Genomic DNA, 21,973 nt, shown 5'->3' with positions numbered 1-21,973 from the left:
ATTTCTTTTTAATTGCACCATCCAGTAATTAAATTGAGCAAGCTCCTCAACCTACTTTGAAAGAGACTAAATTTACAAGAAGAATCACTGCCCAATTTGGGGGAAGATATTCTGTCTTCTCCAAACAAAAACACAAGGATGGGCCCCTCCATCTCTGCTACAGTGGAGACTGATCTTTCTGCTCAGGGGTGACAAATGTTTCCAGTACTACTAAATTGCAAGTTGAATGGGGGCAACTTTTCCAGCTGAATTTGAGGTCCCTTCTACCCTTCTGCTAATGGCTTCATGTCCCAGCTTTTGATTTGTGTATGACCAGAAAAACTTTTGCTATGACGCATTTGTTGGCAGGACACGGACGGCAACATCTACGTTTACTGTTCCTCATCCCTAGCACTAAAATCAAAGTGATTTTAACAACCAAAAAGAGCTTCATGAAAATGAAACTCCAGATAGCGAATATTCCGAAACACAAACCACTCGGCAGATCTCAGTAATGTCAGGTAAAGACACTCACTCTTCTGGAGCCAGGCTTGGATTGGAGAAGGGCATGGCTCCCGCCTGAACAGTGGCTGAGTGATTCCTGTCCCTCTGCTGACTGGCCACACAGCACCTGAGGACACAGCCAGGGCGAGGGATTTAGAGGTGCACTGTTGTCCCCAGAGCAATTGAAAAGCAGACAGAAAATTACTATTTGGTCTCCTGAAGAGACACGAACCCGACTTCCATCCCTATGGAGACCCAACCAAGACCCTGGGTTAACAGTGGCTGAAGAGGCCGGGAAGACGTCTTGAAATAGCCATTCTAAGCCCCCCTGGGAGCCCAGGATGGGACACTCTCGGCCCCAGCAAAGGGCTGAGGACTCTTGATCCTCCATCTCACAGCTTCTTATATACTCAACTAACCAGCCTTAAACAATCAAGACATTTGTAAGGAATGGGATTTGTAAGGAATTGCTGAAATTCATTCTCCCAATTCTAGGCATGACTTGCCTCACAGATCCTGGCTTAACTCTGGTAGAATGAACATAACTGAAAGGAACAATTTCTAGAAGCTGGAAAGCAGCAGCTTACTCATCCATAAGTAATTCTTCCTCTCGTGGGAGGGTTTGAGACCCAGGCAGAAAGAGAGGCCCTCCCCATTAGCCACAGACCAGGTCTCCACCCAAACCCAATCCCTGCCTCAACCTAGGACCCCTCACTTCCACTCACCGCTGCTTTGGGGGCTTCGACACCTCAGCCAGCCTGCGACAGGCCTCCTCCAGCTGAGCCAGAGTGTTGGGTGGGGTCAGGGGAGGCATCGCAGGGTCCTGGGTAAACAGGTGGGCACGGGGGGTGGTGCGGGGGTGCCCGCTGTTGCCCCCCCACAGATGGTGCCGGCTGGCTCGTTCGCCTGGAGACGAGCGGGCAGACTCCAAGGGGTAGGCCTTTTTTGTGCTTTGGGCACTAAACAAGGAATGAGCAGAGAGAAAACAGAAGGAAAGAAACTGGGTTAGAAGAACTGGAAAATGTGACTTCAATAGAAACTTGTCTATTCTGCTCAGAGAGAGAGAAAAAAAATAACTACCATAACACGAACAGGGGTCAGTGCCAAAACATGACATTTTTGTGGTCTGCTCAGTCCAACGTTTAATATTATGATGGCAGGAGCAAATAGTCACATTTGTATTCGGCGGACTGCAAAAACAGCCATTCCCACAATACCTCCGTACTGAGTGCCCATGACCCTCGCGGCCGCGGCGGCGGCAAGCGGTGTTTACCTATGGGGCTTGGGCTTGCTCTGCCGCTCACTCTCCAGCATCCACTGCCAGACATCCTGCGACCTGTCTCCTTCCTCCCGGGGAAGCTGCAGGGCCCCAGCTCCGCCGGGGGCCCCTCCTTCCCTGGCGGGCAGGGCCAGGCCCGGCTCCGTGCCTTTCCCATTGCGTTTGGGCAAGGTACTGCCTCTGCTGCCGCTGTGGGGAACCAAGAACCACACCCAACCCAGAGACCCGGTTAAATCTCCGGGACTCCTACAATCAGACAATTCAGCAAATCGGGGGGCCGGTGACACGAAAGACCCATGCACCTGCTCCCCGCACCCTCACCCGGCCGTGCCCTCTGCCGCCCTCTCAGAAACTAAATGCCTGTGATGCGGCTCCTACCTCGCACCTGCCCATGGACCTGGCTGGGAGAGAAGCCCCACACGGGACACTGCGGTCCGCCCCGCACTTACCCAAACTGCTCGCTGGACATGGTTTCCGGAGCCTTGGGGTGGCTTTTGCATTTCGAGTAGCAATAATACTCGGTGCCCCCAGGGCAGAAGCAGTGCACCCGCTGCGTGGCCTCCGCCTCGATCTCCTCCTTGGTCTTGGGGACGGCGTGGTGGTGGATGTAGTGGTGGTGGACATGCTTCGTCGTCTGCTTGGTCACAAAGCCCTTGCCCCCGAGGAGGGGGCAGGCGCCCGGCGAGGCGGCCGCAGGAGGCAGCTTGCCACCGGGCGGGAGCAGGGAGTGGTACTGAGAGTGGTGGTGGTGGTGGTGGTCCGGGGAGCGGGAGCGGGGGCTATAGCGGCCTACGCCCGGAGACTGGCAGCCAGGGGTCTTGAGGACCCTGGACAGGTGATCGTCCAGTATTGTCTGCGGGTCTTCCTCGTAGGTGCCGGAGGGCAGTAGGGAGAGGGGGTGCTGCGTGGGCGCCCCCTCCCGCGAACTGAGTGTGAGCTCGGAGCCCTCCTTCTCTTCATCCTAAAAGGGAAGACGTCAGAAGAAGTGACCTAGGAAGCAGAAGGGCCAGAGGCCCTGGGGTTACAACATTCGGCTCCCTACGCAGGAGCACGCACACCCATGTGCATGCCCACAGCCATGCCTATGCGCACACGCAAGGCCCGCCTACACAAGTACATATCCACACGCGTGTGCACACTCACACGCAACCCACGCACATGCGCACACAGCCCACGCCTAGGCACACAATCACACGCAGCCCAAGCACATGCATCACACATGCGCGCATGCATCACACATGCGCGCATGCATCACACATGCGCACATCCTCACGCACCCCAGGCACATGCGCATACACATACGTGCGCGCACGCCATGGACGGAAGCAGGAAGAGGGCCTAGGCCGCATTACCTCTCGGATCTGCTGCAGGCGCTCCTCCAGGCTGTGGCGGCTCTCCAACTCCAGCTTCAGCTTCTCCAGCCTCGAGATCAGCTCAGCTGCAAAGGTGGCGGGTTCCACGGGGGTCATCTCCTTGGGCAGGCGGTGGGTTCTCTACAGGACGTGGAAAGGAAAGGGAGGAGGCACGTTCAGCAGGCCGGGTGGGCGGTGGCTTGGCCGGAGCTTCCCGCACCAGGCACTGTGCACCGCAAACCCATGTTCGGGTGGAGAGTGGATGGCAAGGCGGCCTCGGCTGCTCGGGACTTTTATGCGCTAGCGCCATGGCCTCATGGAGAGCCATGGTCCCCACCAGCGTTTGCCTTGGGCAGGAGCAGTTGGTCGCACTCCGCGAGGCCCTGCTTGTTCTCTCTGTAGTACAACCAGCCCATCAGTAGCTACTCTGAAGTAGAAAATCTTCAAAGACTGTTGTCAAACATCAAAAAAAAAAAAAAAAAAAAAAAAAAAAAAGGCAGTCCTCTGAGGTGGGGAGGGGAGAGACCAACTCAAGGAATAGAAAGTAGAATCTAAACAGAAAGGGAGTTGAAAATTTAAAAAAATAAGATTGGAAAGGAGGTGGGAGGGAAGAAAGGGGGGGGAAAGGGAGTCAAACGGCCTGGATCAGAGAAGAAGTGGTAATTTATTTCCTGGCCGCACACTGCGCACCTTTGAGGTGGTGTTGTCTCAACACTGTCCTCGATCTCCCTCGTTTTTCTCCTTCCCTCCTCCCTCTCTCTTTGTACAGAAAATGAAGAAAGCTGCTGCAGGCTAGTAGCAGAACACTGCTGAGCTTGGCTGCCTGAAGCTGATCTATCAAGGGAAAAGGGAACATCTCCAAATCAAGTGCAGAATATAAAAAGGCATCGAGTATGCCTGCCAAAAGCAGCAAACAGAGAGAACCCCTGCTGCCCAGCTTTCTGTCCTTTTCCTGTCATCTCGCTCCCCCCACCCAACCCCCCACCTCTCCAGTTGTTCTACCTCCTTCTTCCTAATCTCCCTCTTGCTTAGCTCCTTTCTTTGGGGTGAGGTGGGGGTAGCAGAAAGCTAACTTGCAAAGGCTAGCATCTCCCCCAGCTGAAAAGATGGGCCTTGCCACAGCAATCACTTAGCTGCAGAAACTGGGAGAGGACAGAAAGGCTCCTGTGTAGGTGGCCATTCTCACACAGGCTGGCTCCTTGCAGGCCCTGATCAAAGCGCTGCCTGATGGAGAAAGTCGATTTGCACACCCCAGGACAAAATCATCTAATTTACAAGCTTGGGCGATAGAACTTTTCTTTGTTAACTCACATATCCCCCAGTCAAAAAAAACAATGATAGTATGTCATCGATACTTGTTATCTGTAGAGGGAGGGGATGCTAGAGGTCCTCAGAAAAGCCATTTTAATATGCTAATTTTAAAACAAGGTAAGTCTGCCCTTGTCTGTGTGAGGAGCTTTCAGAGAAGAGCTATAGTTTGTGCACTAATGCGACATGGGTTTAGCAATTCAATGTGTTAATTTTTTAAACACAACATAACCAGACAGACCAATTAGATTCTCTGAAGCTGGCAGGAAGGATTCATAAACACCTGCTATGAGCTGGGTGCTTTCTTCCCCTCCTTAAAGAAGAGTGTCCTTGCAACCTGGATCTGAGACTGTTGTAAACAGCACAGCCCTAAAATGGGAATGTAGATGGGGAAGTTCTCTTGAGTACAGCCATGTGCTGGCTGCTTTAGCGAGCATGGAAATAAAAGGAGAGGTCCCAGAAAAGCCCTTCATCCACCATCTCAGTCACAGGAAGAAGCTGCTCAGGAGATCCTCACTTCTGAACATTTCGTTCATTCTGCATTTGATAGGCACAGACTCACCAGCAGGTACCAGGCCAAGTTCTGGAGTTGGAAGGGAACAGCTACCCTCCAGGGCTTCAGGAGCCAGGAGGAGAAATAGTCAATGAATACATAAATGAATGACTAAAATCACTGACTAAAATGACTTGGAGTCCTGTGGTTGACACAAGAAGTAGAATGTCCCAGTGAAGAGAGCAGGAGAATGTCCCAAGGGGGCAGAGGTTCCTTATTCATTCACTCAAATGTTTATTGAGCACCTATTATGTGTCAGGTACTGTTCTAGTCTCTGTGCATACAGAGGTTAACAGAATAGATAAAACTCCCTCCCATCAGAGGGCTTCCATTCTAATGGAAATACAGTGAGCTCACCAAGCTGTAGAGAAGCATGGATCATCTAGCATTTCTTGGTTTCTGGGAAATAAGTGCTTCAGTTTCTTTCTCATAGGGAATTTTTTTTTGAATTCAGAAAATGCAAAGGTTCAAAAATAGGTCATCAAACCTCTGATACAGTTGGGATGTTTGTCCCCTCCAAATCTCATGTTGAAATATGATCCCCAATGGTGGAAGTGCGCCTAGTGGGAGGTGTTTGGTGCCCTCCCTGCAGTAATGAGCAAGTTTTCCCTGTAGTTCATATGAGATCTGGTTGTTTGAAAGAACATGGCACTGCCCACCACTCCCCCAACCTCACCTTGCTGCTTCTCTCCCTATATTACAAAGTGGCTCCCCTTCCCCTGCATTATGATTGAAAGCTCCCTGAAACCTTCACCAGAAGCAGATGTTGGCACCATGGTTCTTGTACAGCCTGCAGATCCATGAACCAAATAAACCTCTTTTCTTCTTTTTTTTCTTTTGAGACAGAGTCTTGCTCTGTCGCCCAGGCTGGAGTGCACTGGTGTCAGCTCACTACAACCTCCACCTCCCAGGTTCAAGTGATTCCCCTGCCACAGGCTCCCAAGTAGCTGGGACTATAGGCACGCGTCACCATGCCAGGCTAATTTTTGTATTTTTAGTAGTGGTGGGGTTTCACCATGTTGGCCAGGCTGGTCTCGAACTTCTGACCTCAGGTGATCTGCCCACCTCAGACTCCCAAAGTGCTGACATTACAGGCATGAGCCACTGCGCCCAGCCATAAACCTCTTTTCTTTATAAATTACTCAACAACCTTTATAGCAAAACTGACTGATACCTCATAATCACATCACTGTGCTCACCATCACAACCCAAAAAACCACGTGATGTCTATTGTCCAGTTCTTCTTTTCTCTCCCTTTGCCCTAGGGGACCTTAGGTACTGCTCTTTTCTACCTTCCCTATACCTCTCCCCATTCCACCACCCATTTCTTTTCTTTAGGACTCAACACAGCAGAAAACAGCTGCCTCCTCACTCCAGACTGTACTCACCGGGAAATGAGGTAGAGACACTTGGCCATTGGCCTTCACACTGCGATGCATTTCTCTCTGGAGCTGTTTCTTACTGCCCACACGATAAGGAGGAATTCCATCTCTAAGGGAAAGGAAAAGACAGAATCCATAGGCTTACGAGGATGTTTTCAGCACATAAGCTACTCTCATATTCCATCTTGAGATCCCACCGACAGGGCCACATGCTTCCATAGGAGTGTCACATGTCTCCAGATACCATCGGTGTTCCCACAGGGAAGGACCCACCCAAGATCAAATTTAAATCCTGCCCATCAATCATCTATGGAAACTTGGCTTCCTCGGATGCAGAAGCATTGACTTGGAAAGAGCCTGGAAAGTTCATCTCTTGGGCTGTTATCTTCGAACTGGGTTACACTCCAACCAGCCCAGGCAGAGCAAAGGCTCCCCTATTTTACAGGTGCCCCAAGTAGGAGATTCTCAGGCCCCATTGGTCCTCCCACTTGTTCCCACTGCTTCAAACCAGGAACCAGTGCCTTACAGATAGGGCCAGGGCAGAAAGTTGTAGGGATAAGGACCAAACCTACAGAGGGCTAAATCAGGCATTAGTGAAGCATGCATAACTCTCCAAGTCAACCTCCCAGTCATTTCCAAATGTATTTCTTTTTATAAACCAGTACAGGGTGATTAATAAAAAGAATATATAACATTTTGGCCCATTCTCTCAGCTCCAAACCCTACCACCCCCAACCAAGGAATTTTCAAAGACACATGACCAATGTGGGCATGAAGAGAAAAGCCCCTACTATGTGGTGGTCTGTGCAATCCATTTAAAGATTAGCACCTACTATGTGCCAGATCTTCTCCTAGGCACTAGGCAAGAGAGCAGTAGACAAAGTGGATACATAATTCAAACAACTGCCCTCTTGAAGTTTATATTCTAATGAGGAGGCACAGGCAATGAACAAAATAAAAAATAGTACGTTAGTGATATGTACTATGAATAAATACACAGAAGGAAAAGGAGAATCACTGGTGAGTGGGTAAGCTGCAAATTTAAATTGCATGTGGGTGTCAATTAAGTCCTCATTGAGAAAGGGACCTTTGGGCAAAGACCTGAAGAAGTATGGGCTCCTATCCGTTACATTTTTAAAAACATTAACAAGTGGAAGAATTTTTAAAAAGCCTCCAGTCCAGCTAGTGTTCACTACAACCATGACCTGGAGTTGCCATGATTTTTTCCAAAAGAATTTCCTTCTTAAAAGCAGAATGGTCAAGGTGTGACTATTTTCCCATTGATGTCCCTTCAGGAGGCCACTTATTTACAAAAGCCTCAGGGTGCAAACATTTTCATAATGAATCATACTTGGAGGCTGTAAATATTGAAATTGGGTGTTTGGCTACCTCCCTTTCCCCAATGTCTGGTTCATCATAGGGTGGAAGAAAAATAGGATAATTAGCAATGTCTAAAAATACCCAGGGGGCAGCCAGGAGTAACGGGTCAACCTCTAGCTCCTTATCTGAAATGCCCTAGAATTCTAAATAGCTGCATTTTCAGGAAGTCTGCTGACCTAGGTCAGAAAACAGGGCCACACAAGGGACAATGAAGATTCCCATAGATCAACAAACCAATGTATGTTAACCAAACCCTGGCTAAGGAGTGCATAAAGGATAATTGCACTGAGGGGAGGAGGGAAGGGAGAGAAGAGAGATCAGTATCCAGAACAACAACTTACCCCCAAGTGTGAGTACTGCCCCAGAGAAAGGTTAGTATGGAGCAGTGACAGGGCATTGTGGGAAGGATTCGCAGCAGCTGGCTGACCAGTGCTGGAGAAACGTTTCCTACTCATGACTGAGAAACAGTCAGCCTCCTACTCATGAGGCTCGGCACTTGACCAAGCCCATCTAAAGATTATTTATCAAAACTCTGTGTCTTCACCTTGGGTAGTTGAAAACGGGACTTACAAGCATGCCTGGCTTGACCAGAAACCAAATCGCACCCAAGGCAACTGATGCCAACCTGAGAATGCCAGCTCCTCCATACTGAGTCCCTACTGTACGTCAGACATTGGACTTATAATCAGACTTCATTCTCATAAGAACCTTAATGAGCCACATTTTACAGATGACCAGAAATGCTCAATAGCTCACCTAGTGTTACAGTCAGTAGCAGATTGAGAACTCATACCCAAGCCACTGTTGGACTCCAGAACAGGCATCTGTAACAACCTACACTTGGTCATTTCATTAAGATGCCCTTCCCAGCCCCAATCAGCAGTCAAGCTTCCTGATGGTCTGAATGTGGAAGTGCCATTTCCTAAACCCCACACAGTCACCTGACATTCATAAGGCATGAGGGGGAAATTTGTGGAATTTTCTGGAAAGTCCTCCCCAACCACCTAGTACTCACTAGCTATGGGGCTTGCCAGGTGGTTCCCAAGCCACGCTGAATATCCCCATCTCTCACCTAAGATACCTTGTATGGTAGGGGTGGCGGTATTCCACAGATTGGGCTCATGCTGGTCTAACCAAATTCTGCTGCCCTAGGGCTGTAAGACAACGTCTACCCTCCGTCTTTCTTCCAGGGACTTAAGACAGTGGATGACTCTGCTCCAGCCCTGTTCCTGACAGTCTTGGGGGCAGGAGTCAAGCACTCCATGGACCCACCATGACACAAGTGACATAAGGCTTCAAGAGTCCTAGAAGAGTCCCCCATCCACCCCCTCCAAGACTAACATTTCCACTAGTAGCTTTCACTCTTCTTTTCCTTCTCCCAGATCAAAGTCAATGGTAGAGCTTTTATGCCTCTTTTTCTTCTTCCATATAATAACGTTAAAAAGAAAAACAGGATGGGGGTAGGGATGGGGAGGAGAGTAGATAACTGCAATATTGAAGGCAAAAGGAACAAATGATTTCATAAGCACCTCATACCCCGCCCCCCGTCCCCCACCACCACCACCACACACACTCCATTACCCAGGGCAAGTGAAGGACTCAACTGCTGGAAAGGCAACTTGTAACCAGAGCAGAAAAGGAAGATGTCAGCCCGTAGAGGCTCAGAAAGGCTTAACAGGCGCCTTCAAGGAAATGTGGCTTTAATTCCCTCCAGCCAAGAATCTTCTTCCAAAACAGCCCCTCATTCCAAAAGGGGGCCTCTCTTTTATTCAAGCTCTAAAAGTCTATGATCAGTTTCCTGGCTGCTCAAGCCTGTGGGCTGGAGAGCACCAGAGTTTTGGTCCCTATACGGTCTCCTTTAATTATAAACATTTTAGTTAACGAGCCTGCTGCCGGGCCCAGCTGTTTCTGGGGAGCATGGTTTTGAAGTATGGACTCCACTTAGCTGCCATTTGAGCCAAGCCAATTAGCTTAGCCTTTTGACTCCACCGTGCCCGACCTAACCTGAATGTCATTTTCTGGCGACTTTGAAATAGCAGACGCATGCACACATGCGTCCACTCGCATCTTCATTTGGCAACCACTCTGAAGGCAGCCTCTGATCACAGCCAACATCAAAAGCCTGGTTTGTAGGAAAAGGTTAATATTTGAAGTTCACTCAGATGAATTTCCTGGTGTCCAAAGTAAACCCCCATAAATAAGATATAAAGAAATACAAATAAGTAACTCGCGACATTCCCTGTGTGGAACACCAAAAAATCATCTTGTGCTGATTTGGGGACACTCAGAGCTGAAGCAACATACAAACGTAGCTGATCTTGATTAGAAGTGCAACTCCTAGCAGAAAGAAGAGACAAAGGCGTCCACGCCACTGACTTAGCTTTCATGCTTCCTGGCAACATCTAACCATGGCTACACTTGGGCGGCAAAGAGTCTGCTGCTTCTGACGTTTTCAGCCTCTTCACTCCATCCTTCTAAGCCTGATGCCCTGGAATGGCCCCACAGCCTTCTGCCTCCAGTGCTGCAAGGATTTTGGTGGGAGTCTGGCAGTTAACGTTAAATTTTTCTGGCAGGTTGCGGTGGCTCACACCTGTAATCCCACCACTTAGGGAGGCCGAGGCGGGCGGGTCATGAGGTCAAGAGATCGAGACCATCCTGGCCAACGTGGTGAAGCCCTGTCTCTACTAAAAATAGAAAAATTAGCTGGGCGTGGTGGCGCACGCCTGTAGTCCCAGCTACTTAGGAGGCTGAGGCAGGAGAATCGCTTGAACCCAGGAGACGGAGGTTCCAGTGAGCCAAGATCGCGCCACTGCACTCCAGCCTGGCGACAGAGCGAGACTCCGTCTCGAAAAAAAATTAAGCCATTCCTTCCGAGAATGCAGGTTTCAGAGTAACAGGCTCATAAAACAGCCTTCTCAGAGGCCCAAATCCCCAGCCATCTTTAACAGGGCTTTTTACTTAGCAGGAAAACAGAAGTCAGCAGTAGGCTTTGGGAGAAGGCAATGATTTCTTTAAAGCCCCTGCCTGCTCTGCACACGCAGGCCCTGGCGTGTGGCTCCCTGGAACAACCAAGTGCAGGCCAGCGCTGCCCCAACTTCTACCCAGGCCGCTTGCAAAGGCCCCCGGGACTTAATTGGTTCTGTCGCAAATGAGATGATTGCTTTCCTGGGTTTGTGTCTAATGAACTCCAACCTTCTGGAGTCTATTGAAGGCTGCCTGTGACCCCCTCTCTCTCCCTCTCCAGCCCCCCCCCAGCCCTGTTCCCTCCCCAGCTCCCAGCAGGGCAGCCAGCCCCCCTCCCCAGCCCCTCACAGCCCGCACTGGCCATTGTGACGGGAGAAACAGCCAGGGCTCTTTTCATGCTTTATGGGGCGCTCCTATTCACTTGTTCAAGGAAATTTCAAAGGGGCCTGCTACCCTCTTATCCCCTCTAAGCTTCCCGGGATGAACAATGGGCTGAAAGCGATTCAGTTCAGCTTTTCATCCCCCACGCACTTTATTTCTCGCCCGGTGCTCTCATCTGCACGAGGCCTACAATTGGCAGAGCTCTGAAGAGGGGGTCTGATCCCAGCCCTGGGAATCCCGGGTGACCGCCCAGCACTGGGCAGGATCACACACACCCAGGGCCAGTCGGCCAGAGAACACGTTGCGTCGCCAAGTCTGCTTGCAGCAGAGTGGGGAGGGCCCCAGAGACCCCCATGCCTGGCACCCAATGGCAGCTTGAGTCAGTGCCAACAAGTCTGGAGACCCTACTGATGTTTTCTAGTGAGCCCCACTAGAGGCAGCGTGAGACAACGCCCAAGAGACAGTGACCCCACATGGATGCCAAATGCACTCCTAATTAGTATAAATGCCCAGGTGGGCACAACTGTGACAGTTAATCTGATAACCTGCGCACTTGGTTCGGAGAGGGCACAGAGCCATTCAACACCACCAGGACGAACAGAGCCGACACCATGAGCCCACGGGTCTCCAGGCCTTGCAGCACTTCCTCCTGGCTTCCTGGTTTACTCACTATCCATCCAAGGCAGCTTTGCCACAGAATAGGCTTATTAATACTCACAGGTTCTGCCACCAGGGACCCAAAGGTATCTGCTGTGCCCCAAAGAGAAAGCCACTACATGAGGGATTTGCCCTCTTCTGTCTCTGTATCCAAGTGGACCTCACTGAACTACACACTAACCCTTGCCACCTAGAATAGGGACTGGCAAAGGTAACCTGATCCCTGAAAAGTGGCTCCCCCATGCTTGGAATCCAAAATGCTTCAGCTAAGGGGGGAAGGGTGAAAGTTTTAAAGTCACCTCTAAATAAAAGAAAGTTTTTCTTCTGGGAAGGGGATAAAAGAAGAGGAAGTAAATGGGGAGGCTGCAGGGGAGAACTTAGAACCTGCTCCCTTCTACCCCTCCCGGAACCAGTCTTTCTAAAAAGCAGTCTTGATTACTAAGAAATATAAATAAAAGAAACCCAAAGTGGCTCAAAGGTCTCATGATCAACTGGTCCTATTCACAGATCTCACGTTGAGAACGCTCGTGCCTGGGGGAAGGGCAAAGCAGGGGCAAAGTGCAGGGCCTGTGTCTGGCCTGGACCTGAAGTCTGTCTCAGAGGTGCATGGCTGTGGAAGCACCAGGCCTTATTTCCTCATCTGTAAAGTCCCAAGTATCTGCCTGCCTACCTTTCTGATTGGGTCTTGGGAGGATCAAACAGAAACAAGTGTGGGACTACACCCAAGTTATCTCATCATGAACCTGGAATAACACCTCAATGATGGGGACTGACATGCAGCCAAGGACCAGGAAACAAGCCAAAAATAGTCTCTAAGAAAACTAAACAGAAGTCTTACCGTCTTACGTAAACTGCATTTGACTTAGGAGATTCACTCAATGCCTTCAATCAATTTCAACTTACTCTTATTTTACACATAATGCTAAGAGTCCCACACAATCCACAAAGTAATATATGCTACAGGAGGAATGCATGCTAGAAGCAAGCACACAGACAGCAGGGAGAATGAAAAGAGAAAAGAGAAACTTTTCAAAGGGGAAAGGGTCAGATAACCTTATGCACCCTCATTGAGAGAAATACCACAACAAAGTACACAAACAGATCTTGATATTATTTGGATAACTGAGAGATAAATTATGCCCTAATACTATTCAATAATGACAGAGCAAAATCTAAGAAATATGTCCACCAAAAAATTATCAAAGCATAATTTTTTCAAGTATGGATACCGAAAGTTCAGTCAATATGGAAAACTCACTTCTGTGAAACTTCTCATATCTCCATATTGGATGAAAGATGTGTACTTTCCTGTTTCCATATTGGATGAAAGATGTGTACTAATTCCAAAATGCTATTTTTATTAAAATTCAAACTTTCACCTTGAGGATCTCTCTCCCTTTACTAACAAGGGAATTTGAGGTAACACAATAAAAGCCACCAGCAAAATAAATAGTAGGTTCCCAAACTCACCACATCAACTTTCCCTCCAATTGGTCCCATGCCACAGGCCAGGCAACAGGACATTGGCCAATAAAAACCAGATAGTTTCAAACAAACTGGAAGAATAGATGGTCCAGTTTTAGGAAGCTAAAAGGAACAAACTCTAAATAAGTGTGCCAGAACTTACACGGTTCAATGGGTTTGCCTTTCAAAACTATTCCCTTAGCAGGTGAAATTCTGACTCCAAAACATTGAAAAGCTTTCAAAGACCATTTCTGGAACAACGAATCTCAACTGGGTATTGGGTGAGAAGCCTTTGGGGAATTTCACCCATCCCCCCATCCCCAGGCTCCACTCTGGGTCTCCTGAACCAAAACCTCAAAGGACGGCCGGAGACGGGGATACCCAGGCCACAGCTACACATCCCTCCTCATGAGACTCACTGAGGATCACTGCTGTCCATCCACAGAGATTGCCATGACTTGACATCAGATAACCTAAAATTCAAAATGTTACCTTGACTAAGGGCCTTCTGACCTCATCAGACCACGCCAATGCTTTGGGTTACTTTCAAAAATCAAAGGCTGTCTGCCAAAGATCCAGATCAGACACTACTTTGGAGAGAGCCCCTACTTAGGGTCCTCAGTATCTAACACAGAGTATCTAACACTCCACCCACACTTACTGAATAAACAATGTCCATTTAAAAACAAAACAATGCGGAACATTACACGCTGTGGCTCTTTAGAGATTTCTGGCTTTCTCACCCCCACTTGCAATGCCTTTTCCTCCAAAAACAATGAATACCTAAACACAGACCCTTCTAATGCCACCTTGTCTCCCAGCTGTTGGCTCTACAGACAGGATACCTGGGTTTCTGGACCAGCCAAGCAACTGTTCCTACAGGGACAACCAGATGATGACAACCAGAAGAAGGTTTTTTAAACTCAAGGAATCTATAAATATTCGCTCATCCTAATCTTCTACTGTCCTTTAGTTTTTCTTCTGTTACAATATCCTCCCAACTTTCAAAGTTCTAAGCTTTACCCTACCCAGATGACCATGTCATCCTCCTTAACCAGCACCATAGCCTTGTCATACTCCCCTCCCACCCAACCGATGTCCATACATGCACAGGTGGGGTCTGCAAAGCCAGCTGAGGATGACAGACGATTCTGGCTAAGTGCCCAGGTGGTAGCCACTCCCAAGCAAGCCTACGGAAGGGCGGCCAGGATACTCACACACTGCTGTCCGTCATGGACATGGAATCATCCGTCAGCGCATCGCTGGATATCTCACTGTCGTTGGCGCTGGTGGCTGGCGCAAAGACATAGCCAGAACCTACATGATAAGGATTAACAGGATCGCTCCTCTTGAAGGACCTATGGGCAAAGCACAAAAGTGGTTCAGTCACTGACCCTCACCAGAAACCCAGGTCATCAGGTGACCCCAGGACAACCCAGCGCACCATCCCACAATGTGCTCAACGCCAACCTGCTGCCCAGGTCCAGTTGCTCACCTGGGCAGAAAGCAGGGGCCACAAAAGGGAGGCCTCCTGAGCCACCGGCTCACCCTGGGGAAAGCAAGCTGGTTCCTCTGCCCCCAGTGGTGGGTCTGCCAGGGCAGAGGGTATTCCAGAGGCAGCCCAGGGGATCCTGTGAAGCTCTAAATGCACTTAGAGGAAGGAACTGGACTCTGCTTTAGGAGAGGAGGCCATGGAATAGAAGAGGGGAACGAGTCAGTGAAGATGAAATATCTTTCTCCGCTCCACCTCCCTATCCAATCCTGCACCAAAGAATACAATTTCAGGGCCCCAAGACATCTTAAGTATCCAGACTCCTTGTCTGGGGTCTGTTAGCCCAGTCCAGAGATGCCAACAGCTAGAGGTATGTGGCCTTCTCACTTTGACCCTGGGCCCACAGTGAGCTGGACAGATGGGACAGAAAAGTTCAAGACAACGTTCAGGACTCCAATCCCACCTGTGAGCTCTGCCATGAGCCGTTGCCATGCCCCTTCCCCCACCCCCAGCTTCCTCTCCCCAGGGCTGGCTAGTGCAGCAGGATTGAAATGAGCAACACAGCTGTTTCAAAGGAAGGCCCAGGCCCCTCCTCCGGTGTCTCCAGCCCTTTTGTTTCAATGGCCTCTGGCTCCTCATTTCACCCTCTTGATCTCCTTCCAGAACTACCAGTGTGCACATCTCCTGCTGGGCCGCATTCCTCTTGTGTCACCAGTGAGGGGCTTAAGTAGGGGGAAGGGGCAGATAGGTCGGCAGGCTGCAGGCAGGGACCACGCTAAGGCCTGAAGTCGCAGGAGGCCTGTTTACAAAGACCCTGGCATCCTCCACGGGTCCCACCAAGTCTACGCCAGCAGCAAAGAAATCAAGTGAGGGAGAAAAGAAAGGCTCAGAAAGAGAATAGATTCTATTAGTCCACAGCAGCTGGTCTGTAAAGATGGCCGTGGGGTTGGCAAATGAAAAGGACCCAGAAAGGTGACAGTCAGCTGCCTGCACATGTTCACCAAGCTCCTACTCACTTGCTGCGTGCTGAACTCTGGTCTCCCGGCACCCATGGCCTGGTGGGGGCATGTCACCATACTGTAGGGGTGTCATGAGGGAGGTACACTCAGTGTTATCACAGGCCCACGAGGAGGGGAGAAGGAGCACTGGACTGTGCCCATTCTACAGATGAGGCCCTTGGAGTCCAGAATTCCAGCAGCCTGCCCAGATCACACAGCTGGAACTGGTGGGCATGGATTGAGTCACGTGGCTCTCAATCAGACTGCCTCCCAATACAAAGACTAGACTCAACATGTTTCCAAGTTCTCATAGAATAAAAAGGGAAGGATGACTTAGTATAGGTAACCCAGATGACGGATAGAACATTTCTAGGAGGGACGGTTGGGGACGGCTCCCTGGGACAGATGGGACTGATGGGACTAATGGGGACTCCCTGGAACAGATGGGACTCATGGATGAGCAGGAATTTGAGGAGATGACACCCAGGACTGGGTAAAGGGAAAGGTAGTGAAAAGCTCTCCCTAGACTAGGGAGAGAGAGGGGTCTAATTAGCCAGGCTAAGAAGGCCTGGCAAAGGACATAGGTCTTCAGTGCAAGGTCAGAGTCCTGTCTTAACTGGATGGGGAGGGGCCAGGAGGCCAGGGGACAGCAGGGGTGCCAGGGGACCGGCAGGGAGAAAGCATTCCCATCAGCACATAGGACCCGAGGTCTGTCACCAGGCTGGACGGAAAGGAGGGGTAGGTACAGGCAGGGAGCCCTGGGGGAAGCCACCGCCACAATTTGGTGTGAGGGTCTGTCTCAACAGGGGATGGTGGGATGGAAAAGAAGGTGGGAGAGGCAGTCTCTGCCTTTAAGGAGTTCGCGCTTGTTGGAGTCACCAAACAAACACAAAAAGTTACAGGGCCATAAACTTTTTAAGCCAGAAGGGACCCCTGTAATCATCACAACCACTGAAGGAGGTAACTTAGCACCACGTGGGCCAAAGGCCTTGTCAGACTTGGCCAGGGGAGCTGGACCACAGCTGTGCCCTTGATCCTGTCAGACTGCATCAAGTCAGATCTTAGAGATATGCTGTAGGCATAGAACTGACCAGAAGGTGCAGACCAGGAGCGCTGCACGTGAACCCCTCAACACTTTTGACCAAGTGACTTGTGACTGTCACTTGGACACTCTGACCCTGTTCTCATATCTGTACAGGGCAGAAAGTCTCACGACCTCCTGGGATTTTTTGGTGAAGATTAAATGAGAATGGTAAGATCTTGCAGGCCTTCCTCCTGGTCCGTGTGTCCTCAATCCGGAATTCCCCAACACCAAGGGCAGAGAGGAGTGGTGAGAGTAAAAAGAACAGTTCATTCTTCTGGAGAAGAGAAGGTTGATTCAGTGAAAAACGCCTCGTAGTTGAGAAGGGGGACTCTCTGTTCAGCATCCCCACTAAAGGAAGAACAAGGGGAAATGGGCTTCAAAAGTTAGAAAGAAAAAAATACTTCTAAATGGTCAGAGGAAATCCATAAAGTAGGTGGGGACAGGCTGTGAAATCACCCAAGTCTTTAAAACAGGCCAAAGTGCCCAGCCATCTGGGTGCGTAAGTGAGGCGTGGATACTGCCTTGAAGCAGGATGCACAGGATGACTTCCTTGGGGCCTTTTCCTGTTGTTAGGAATCCAGTGATGAGGCCATTCTGTAAACTCTCAGTAGGGACCAGAAGTCAGAGGCTGGGCACTGCTGCCGGCTTGGCTGCAGTGCTCGCTGCTGGGCTGAGTCACAACCCCTCCAGACGTGGGCACCCACCTGAAGAGCAGGCAGTTGGATCATGCATGGCCTCTGCACCAAGTTCTGGGGTCCTCCAAATGAACCAACAAAGGCACAGTAATTTGGGGGAAATCACAGGAAAATTCCAAGAAAAAACCAAGTGCCAACAAAAGCAGAGAGCTCTAGCCAGGCACGGTGGCCCACACCTGTAATCCCAGCACTTTGGGAGGCCGAGATGGGTGGATCACCTGAGGTCGGGAGTTCGAGACCAGCCTGACCAACATGGAGAAACCCCATCTCTACTAAAAATACAAAATTAGCCGGGCGTGGTGGCGCATGCTTGTAATCCCAGCTACTCGGGAGGCTGAGGCAGGAGAATCGCTTGAACCCGGGAGGCAGAGGTTGTGGTGAGCAGAGATCACACCGTTGCACGCTAGCCTGGGCAACAAGAGTGAAACTCCATCTCAAAAACAAAAACAAAAAAACCAGAGAGCTCCTATTTTCTCAACTACCCTAATTTCCTTCATCATCTTTATCATGATTTATAATGACTGGGCACTGGTGTTTCCATGTTGAACACCTGTCCTGTGAAACCAGACTGTAAGCTCCATGAGGGACAGCCCTGTCCTCACACGAATCTCCAATGCTGAAAGTAGTGAGTGGCACGTGGCAGGGACTCAAAACCTTGTTGACTCTCCTTAAAGGACCTAAGACCATCAGATGGGTCGCTGGAAAAGTTTTTTAGTTTAACAGGCATGGTGCAACACCAAAAAAGCCAAAACAGCCTTAAATAGCATTCAAACACTCTTTCTTCCATGCCTTCGGTTCTGCTATCTTGGTGGTATTAACACATCAACCATGTCTCCAGTGTAAGAGCTATACTTCAGCCTCTGTGGGGAGAAAATGACTCAACAGAAAATTCCTTCCTCCCAGCAAAAAAGACACCTAACTCAAACCCTATGTGTGCTCACACAGCTTTGCACTCGTTGTTTAACACATGGATCCCAAAATAAACTTGTCTCCCTTCACTTCCAAAATAGAGGACTACTGTGTGACCAGTAATTAAAAATGGAATATACTGCTCTTAACTCAGTTGACTGCAATAAAGTACTTGGATTTTCCTACAATCATAACAAGACGGGGCAGAGAAAGGAGGCAGGGTTGTGGGGAGAGGCAGAGACTCAGTATTTCAGAACCCAGACCTTTGTCAAAAGTGCCACATAATTTAAAGAAAACGGAGTGGGGCTGTTTTCTTGTGATTACTTTAAAAAAAAGGGGGGGGGGGAGAAACTCAAACCATGCTACAGTAATTGTACCCAGATGCTTCATTTCTTCAGGACTGTTGTGCTTCCAGTTGCTGCAAGGATTTTAAATTCCTACACAGAGTAGAGGCCTATGCCGCAGCTTTTGCATCGGCCTCACATCCACAGACCTGGTTTGCAACCTCAGTAAGCAAAGGGTTTTCAGCCTGCAGGTGGCAGAGACCCCCGGAACCTTCAGGGAAAGGAGGTGCTGGCTGCTTTCTGTTTTCCCCTGTCCTGTTCTTATCTCCCCTTAATGAGATGCTGTGGCCCTGCCCCTCCCCATATACCAGAGGGGAGCCTCCACACAGGGAGCACAGAACTGACCTGACAGAACTGACCATAAGGGGTCCTCCTCCTTCTCCTCCTCCTCCTCTTCCTCCTCCCTCCTCACGTTCCCTTCTCAAAACAATGCAACTTCAAAAGTATGTGCTTCTAAGTCTGTGCGTCCACGGCTTTCCAAGAGCCCTCTGAAAATGTACTCACAAGGTCACTGCCCAAAAGGCAATACCCTCTTCAACAAGCATTTTCTAAAGCAAGATCAAGGGACACTTGGCAAGGGGCCAGGACTCCAGCAGCACCGGGCAAAGGGGCCTTTTGAAAACAGGCAAACTTTTACAAGTGGATCTTAGCAAACTGCCCTCACCAGAGCTTCCATCCTCTAATTGTGGACTACTGCTTCCAGCATATCTTTCCTATGGCATCATTTTCTTTGATAATTGAAGCCAAGCTTGATTCCAATGGCTCCGCACAAAAACGGGCCTCATCAGCGAGTTCTTTCAGAGAACTGGAAGCAGCACTCAGAGCCAGCAGAGGGCCATCTGCTGGGCCCGACTTCTTTTAAGGGAGGCCAGAGCAGAGGGCCCAATGGGAGGCAGATGAGCCCCACCTTGGGCAGGACACACAAGGGCCCGTGCAGAAAGGCGAGGACATAGGGAGGGCTCTGTGCACCCAGCACCGTATTCTCCTCCCCAGAATAAATGCTGGGCCCAGTGCCTAATCCCACAACCCCCCTTCGCACACACCTCGACACTGCGCGTGTGTGTGTCTGTGTGCCGACACTGTGCGTGTGTGTGTGTCTGTGTGCCAGGGATTTTACACGTGCTCCTACCAACAAGTTGCTTTTGCTCTAGGTTATTTATAGCCAACGTCAAAAGCCCAGGCATCCCCCTCAACCACTCAGACCAGAGTCCTGCCCTCTGAGGATAATTCCTGCTCTTCCGCCCCAACTATTTATATTAAACCTGACACCATATCAGTAAGGACACAAACAAGTCGTTAAAAACGAGGCTCCTTTGAGTGCCCGAGGTAAACACAGGGCTTGCAAGCCTGGTCAGTGCCCCAGCCATCCGGCTGCCAAGACCGCTCCTCAGCAGCTGATGAAGAAAGACCCTCCTCAGCAGGACTGACGTTTCTGTTTCATTCATTTTACTAACTTATTAAGCCCATCCCAGATGTCAGGTACTCTGCAGAATGAGTGAGTGTGCGGGGGAGGGAAGGGAGGAACTTAAACCTTAGATGGGATCTCTACATTCCAAGAACTAGCTGGAAAAACAGACTTCAGTTCAACAAGAAAGTTGAGGCATGGGGGACAGGGGGCCACTCTAAAACCTTACAATGGAAAATGGGCTAGGCCAAGAGTCACCCTTTAAAAGTGACATCTCAACCTGGTTGCCCTATTTACATCATCATTACTAATTATACTGATTATAACACTTTGCGGCTGTTCAAAACGTTTCTCTCTACAAAAGGCTTTCATGTTTATTATTTTGGTCCTAATAACGATCCTATGACACAGACAGAAGGAATGGTGCCCACCCATTTTACAGATGGGCACATGCAGTTCAGAAAGGCTTCAACACCCAGGTAGTAAGTGGTGGACCGGGCTGGAATGCAAGCCTTTGAATAAGGAGTCAGCAGACCTTTCCATATACTGTGCACACACTCGAATATCTTACACGTTAAAATGATGTTAGATCATCTGGCTATGTCTTAAATTCTCTTTAAATACGCCCAGTTAAGACATATGAGCTTCAGAGACTCCTTTAAAATGCTTCGTCTCAACCCAACAGTGGGAGAAGGCACACATGAATCTAGTATGGAAACTCTCAGGTCAATGACAAGCTGTCACCTCTTTATCAATGATGTCCACAGTTCACAGCCAAGAAGGCAGCCCTGGAAAACAGGAGCTTCTGTCCCTGCCTTCTGGATCACAAAGGCTTCATGAGTTGAATCCTGGTAATATCCCAGATGAGGCAAGCCCAGGCTGGGTCTCAACTGCCCACCCACAAAGGGGAGGGTTCACAGCAGAGTCCTGCCTCGGGAGGGCATCCAAAACCACACACTGTGCTATTTACGAAGGTGACACTCCGGTCCCGACAGTGGGAGACACAGAAGCCCCAGTCAGGAGGCCCCTGGAGAAGCAGCCTTTACCATGACCCTTAAGTAGTCTCAGCTCTGGCTGCCAGGCTAGAGGGCAAGGAGGCCAGCGCCAGAGGCTTACCCAAATGGTCTCACAATGGGGTGGGCAGGCGTAGCAGGTGCCCAGCGACTGACCTACTGCAGAGGCCAGACCCAAGATCTTCCTCCCAGACAACCTGACTCCATAAGCATAAAGACGCTGAAACACCTCCCTGGAACCTGAGCTTCCTTGCAAAAGTCAACCTGGTTCCACTTAGGTGTAGACCAGATGTCTGAGTAAAACTGGTTCCCAAGCCACAAGCGCGCCCCCTGGTGGTTGGAGAACAAGCCCTTCCCCACCTCGCCAACAATCAACTCTCTCGGCCGCCCCCTAAAATCATGGCCCGCTAGGCTAAGACCTGGCCACCCCGAGAGGCTCAAGATCAACCATCTGGTGCCCACCTCTCTTCCTGCTGCTGGGCACTGGAGACCACACCCTACAGAGAAAGGGAAATCCAGAGGCAGCTATCAGATCGCATCCTGGGCCCCTAACACACAGAGAGATCCACACAGAGGGCAAGATAAACCATTCTGAGAGCAGTCAAGCGCAGCCCCATCCCCTGCCTGTCATAAACCACACCCCAGAATTAAGAGGCTCATTTCTCGTTTCGGATATTTGGAAGTCGGGAGGAGGGGAGAAAACAGAAAAACTCATTCTAACAAGAGGTCTGAAGTCGCCTCCAAAGGTCAAGAATCTTAAGACTTGGCCATTCTGCAAAGAACTATTTGTCTTTGAAGCCTCAAAGAGAAAGTACTCCAGGGCCCCAGTA

The 21,973-nt window shown here is 49.8% G+C and overlaps 1 protein-coding gene and 1 long non-coding RNA gene across 8 annotated transcripts in view; one reads left to right on the top strand and one right to left on the bottom strand.

Moving 5' to 3' along the window:
* The window catches only part of LOC116463765 (axin-2), a 116,960-nt gene that overhangs the window by 6,522 nt on the left and 88,465 nt on the right, over window positions 1–21,973 (bottom strand). For 4 of the 6 annotated variants that reach the window (XM_032147020.2, XM_032147025.2, XM_032147024.2 and 1 more), the window contains 7 exons: window positions 14,421–14,561; window positions 6,364–6,466; window positions 3,115–3,255; window positions 2,212–2,723; window positions 1,757–1,951; window positions 1,209–1,442; window positions 515–610 (listed from right to left, as the gene is read on the bottom strand). In XM_032147020.2, the coding sequence (XP_032002911.1) occupies window positions 515–610; window positions 1,209–1,442; window positions 1,757–1,951; window positions 2,212–2,723; window positions 3,115–3,255; window positions 6,364–6,466; window positions 14,421–14,561 (1,422 nt within the window). The remainder of the gene's footprint in view (window positions 1–514; window positions 611–1,208; window positions 1,443–1,756; window positions 1,952–2,211; window positions 2,724–3,114; window positions 3,256–6,363; window positions 6,467–14,420; window positions 14,562–21,973) is intronic. The other 2 variants (XM_032147028.2, XM_032147029.2) reach the window with 1 other exon arrangement.
* On the top strand, window positions 3,066–7,048 carry LOC131382566 (uncharacterized). 2 transcript variants are annotated; one of them, XR_009212132.1, is made up of 2 exons: window positions 3,066–3,208; window positions 6,314–7,048. It is a non-coding gene; the product is annotated as an uncharacterized LOC131382566 (long non-coding RNA). The 2 variants fall into 2 exon arrangements; XR_009212133.1 differs by having other exon boundaries at window positions 3,066–3,246.

This window comes from Hylobates moloch, unplaced genomic scaffold, assembly GCF_009828535.3.
Source record: "Hylobates moloch isolate HMO894 unplaced genomic scaffold, HMol_V3 SCAFFOLD_60, whole genome shotgun sequence".
NCBI classification, from domain to species: domain Eukaryota; kingdom Metazoa; phylum Chordata; class Mammalia; order Primates; family Hylobatidae; genus Hylobates; species Hylobates moloch.
The sequence above is the reverse complement of the archived record's forward strand: the minus strand, read 5'-3'. Positions and strand labels throughout refer to the sequence as shown.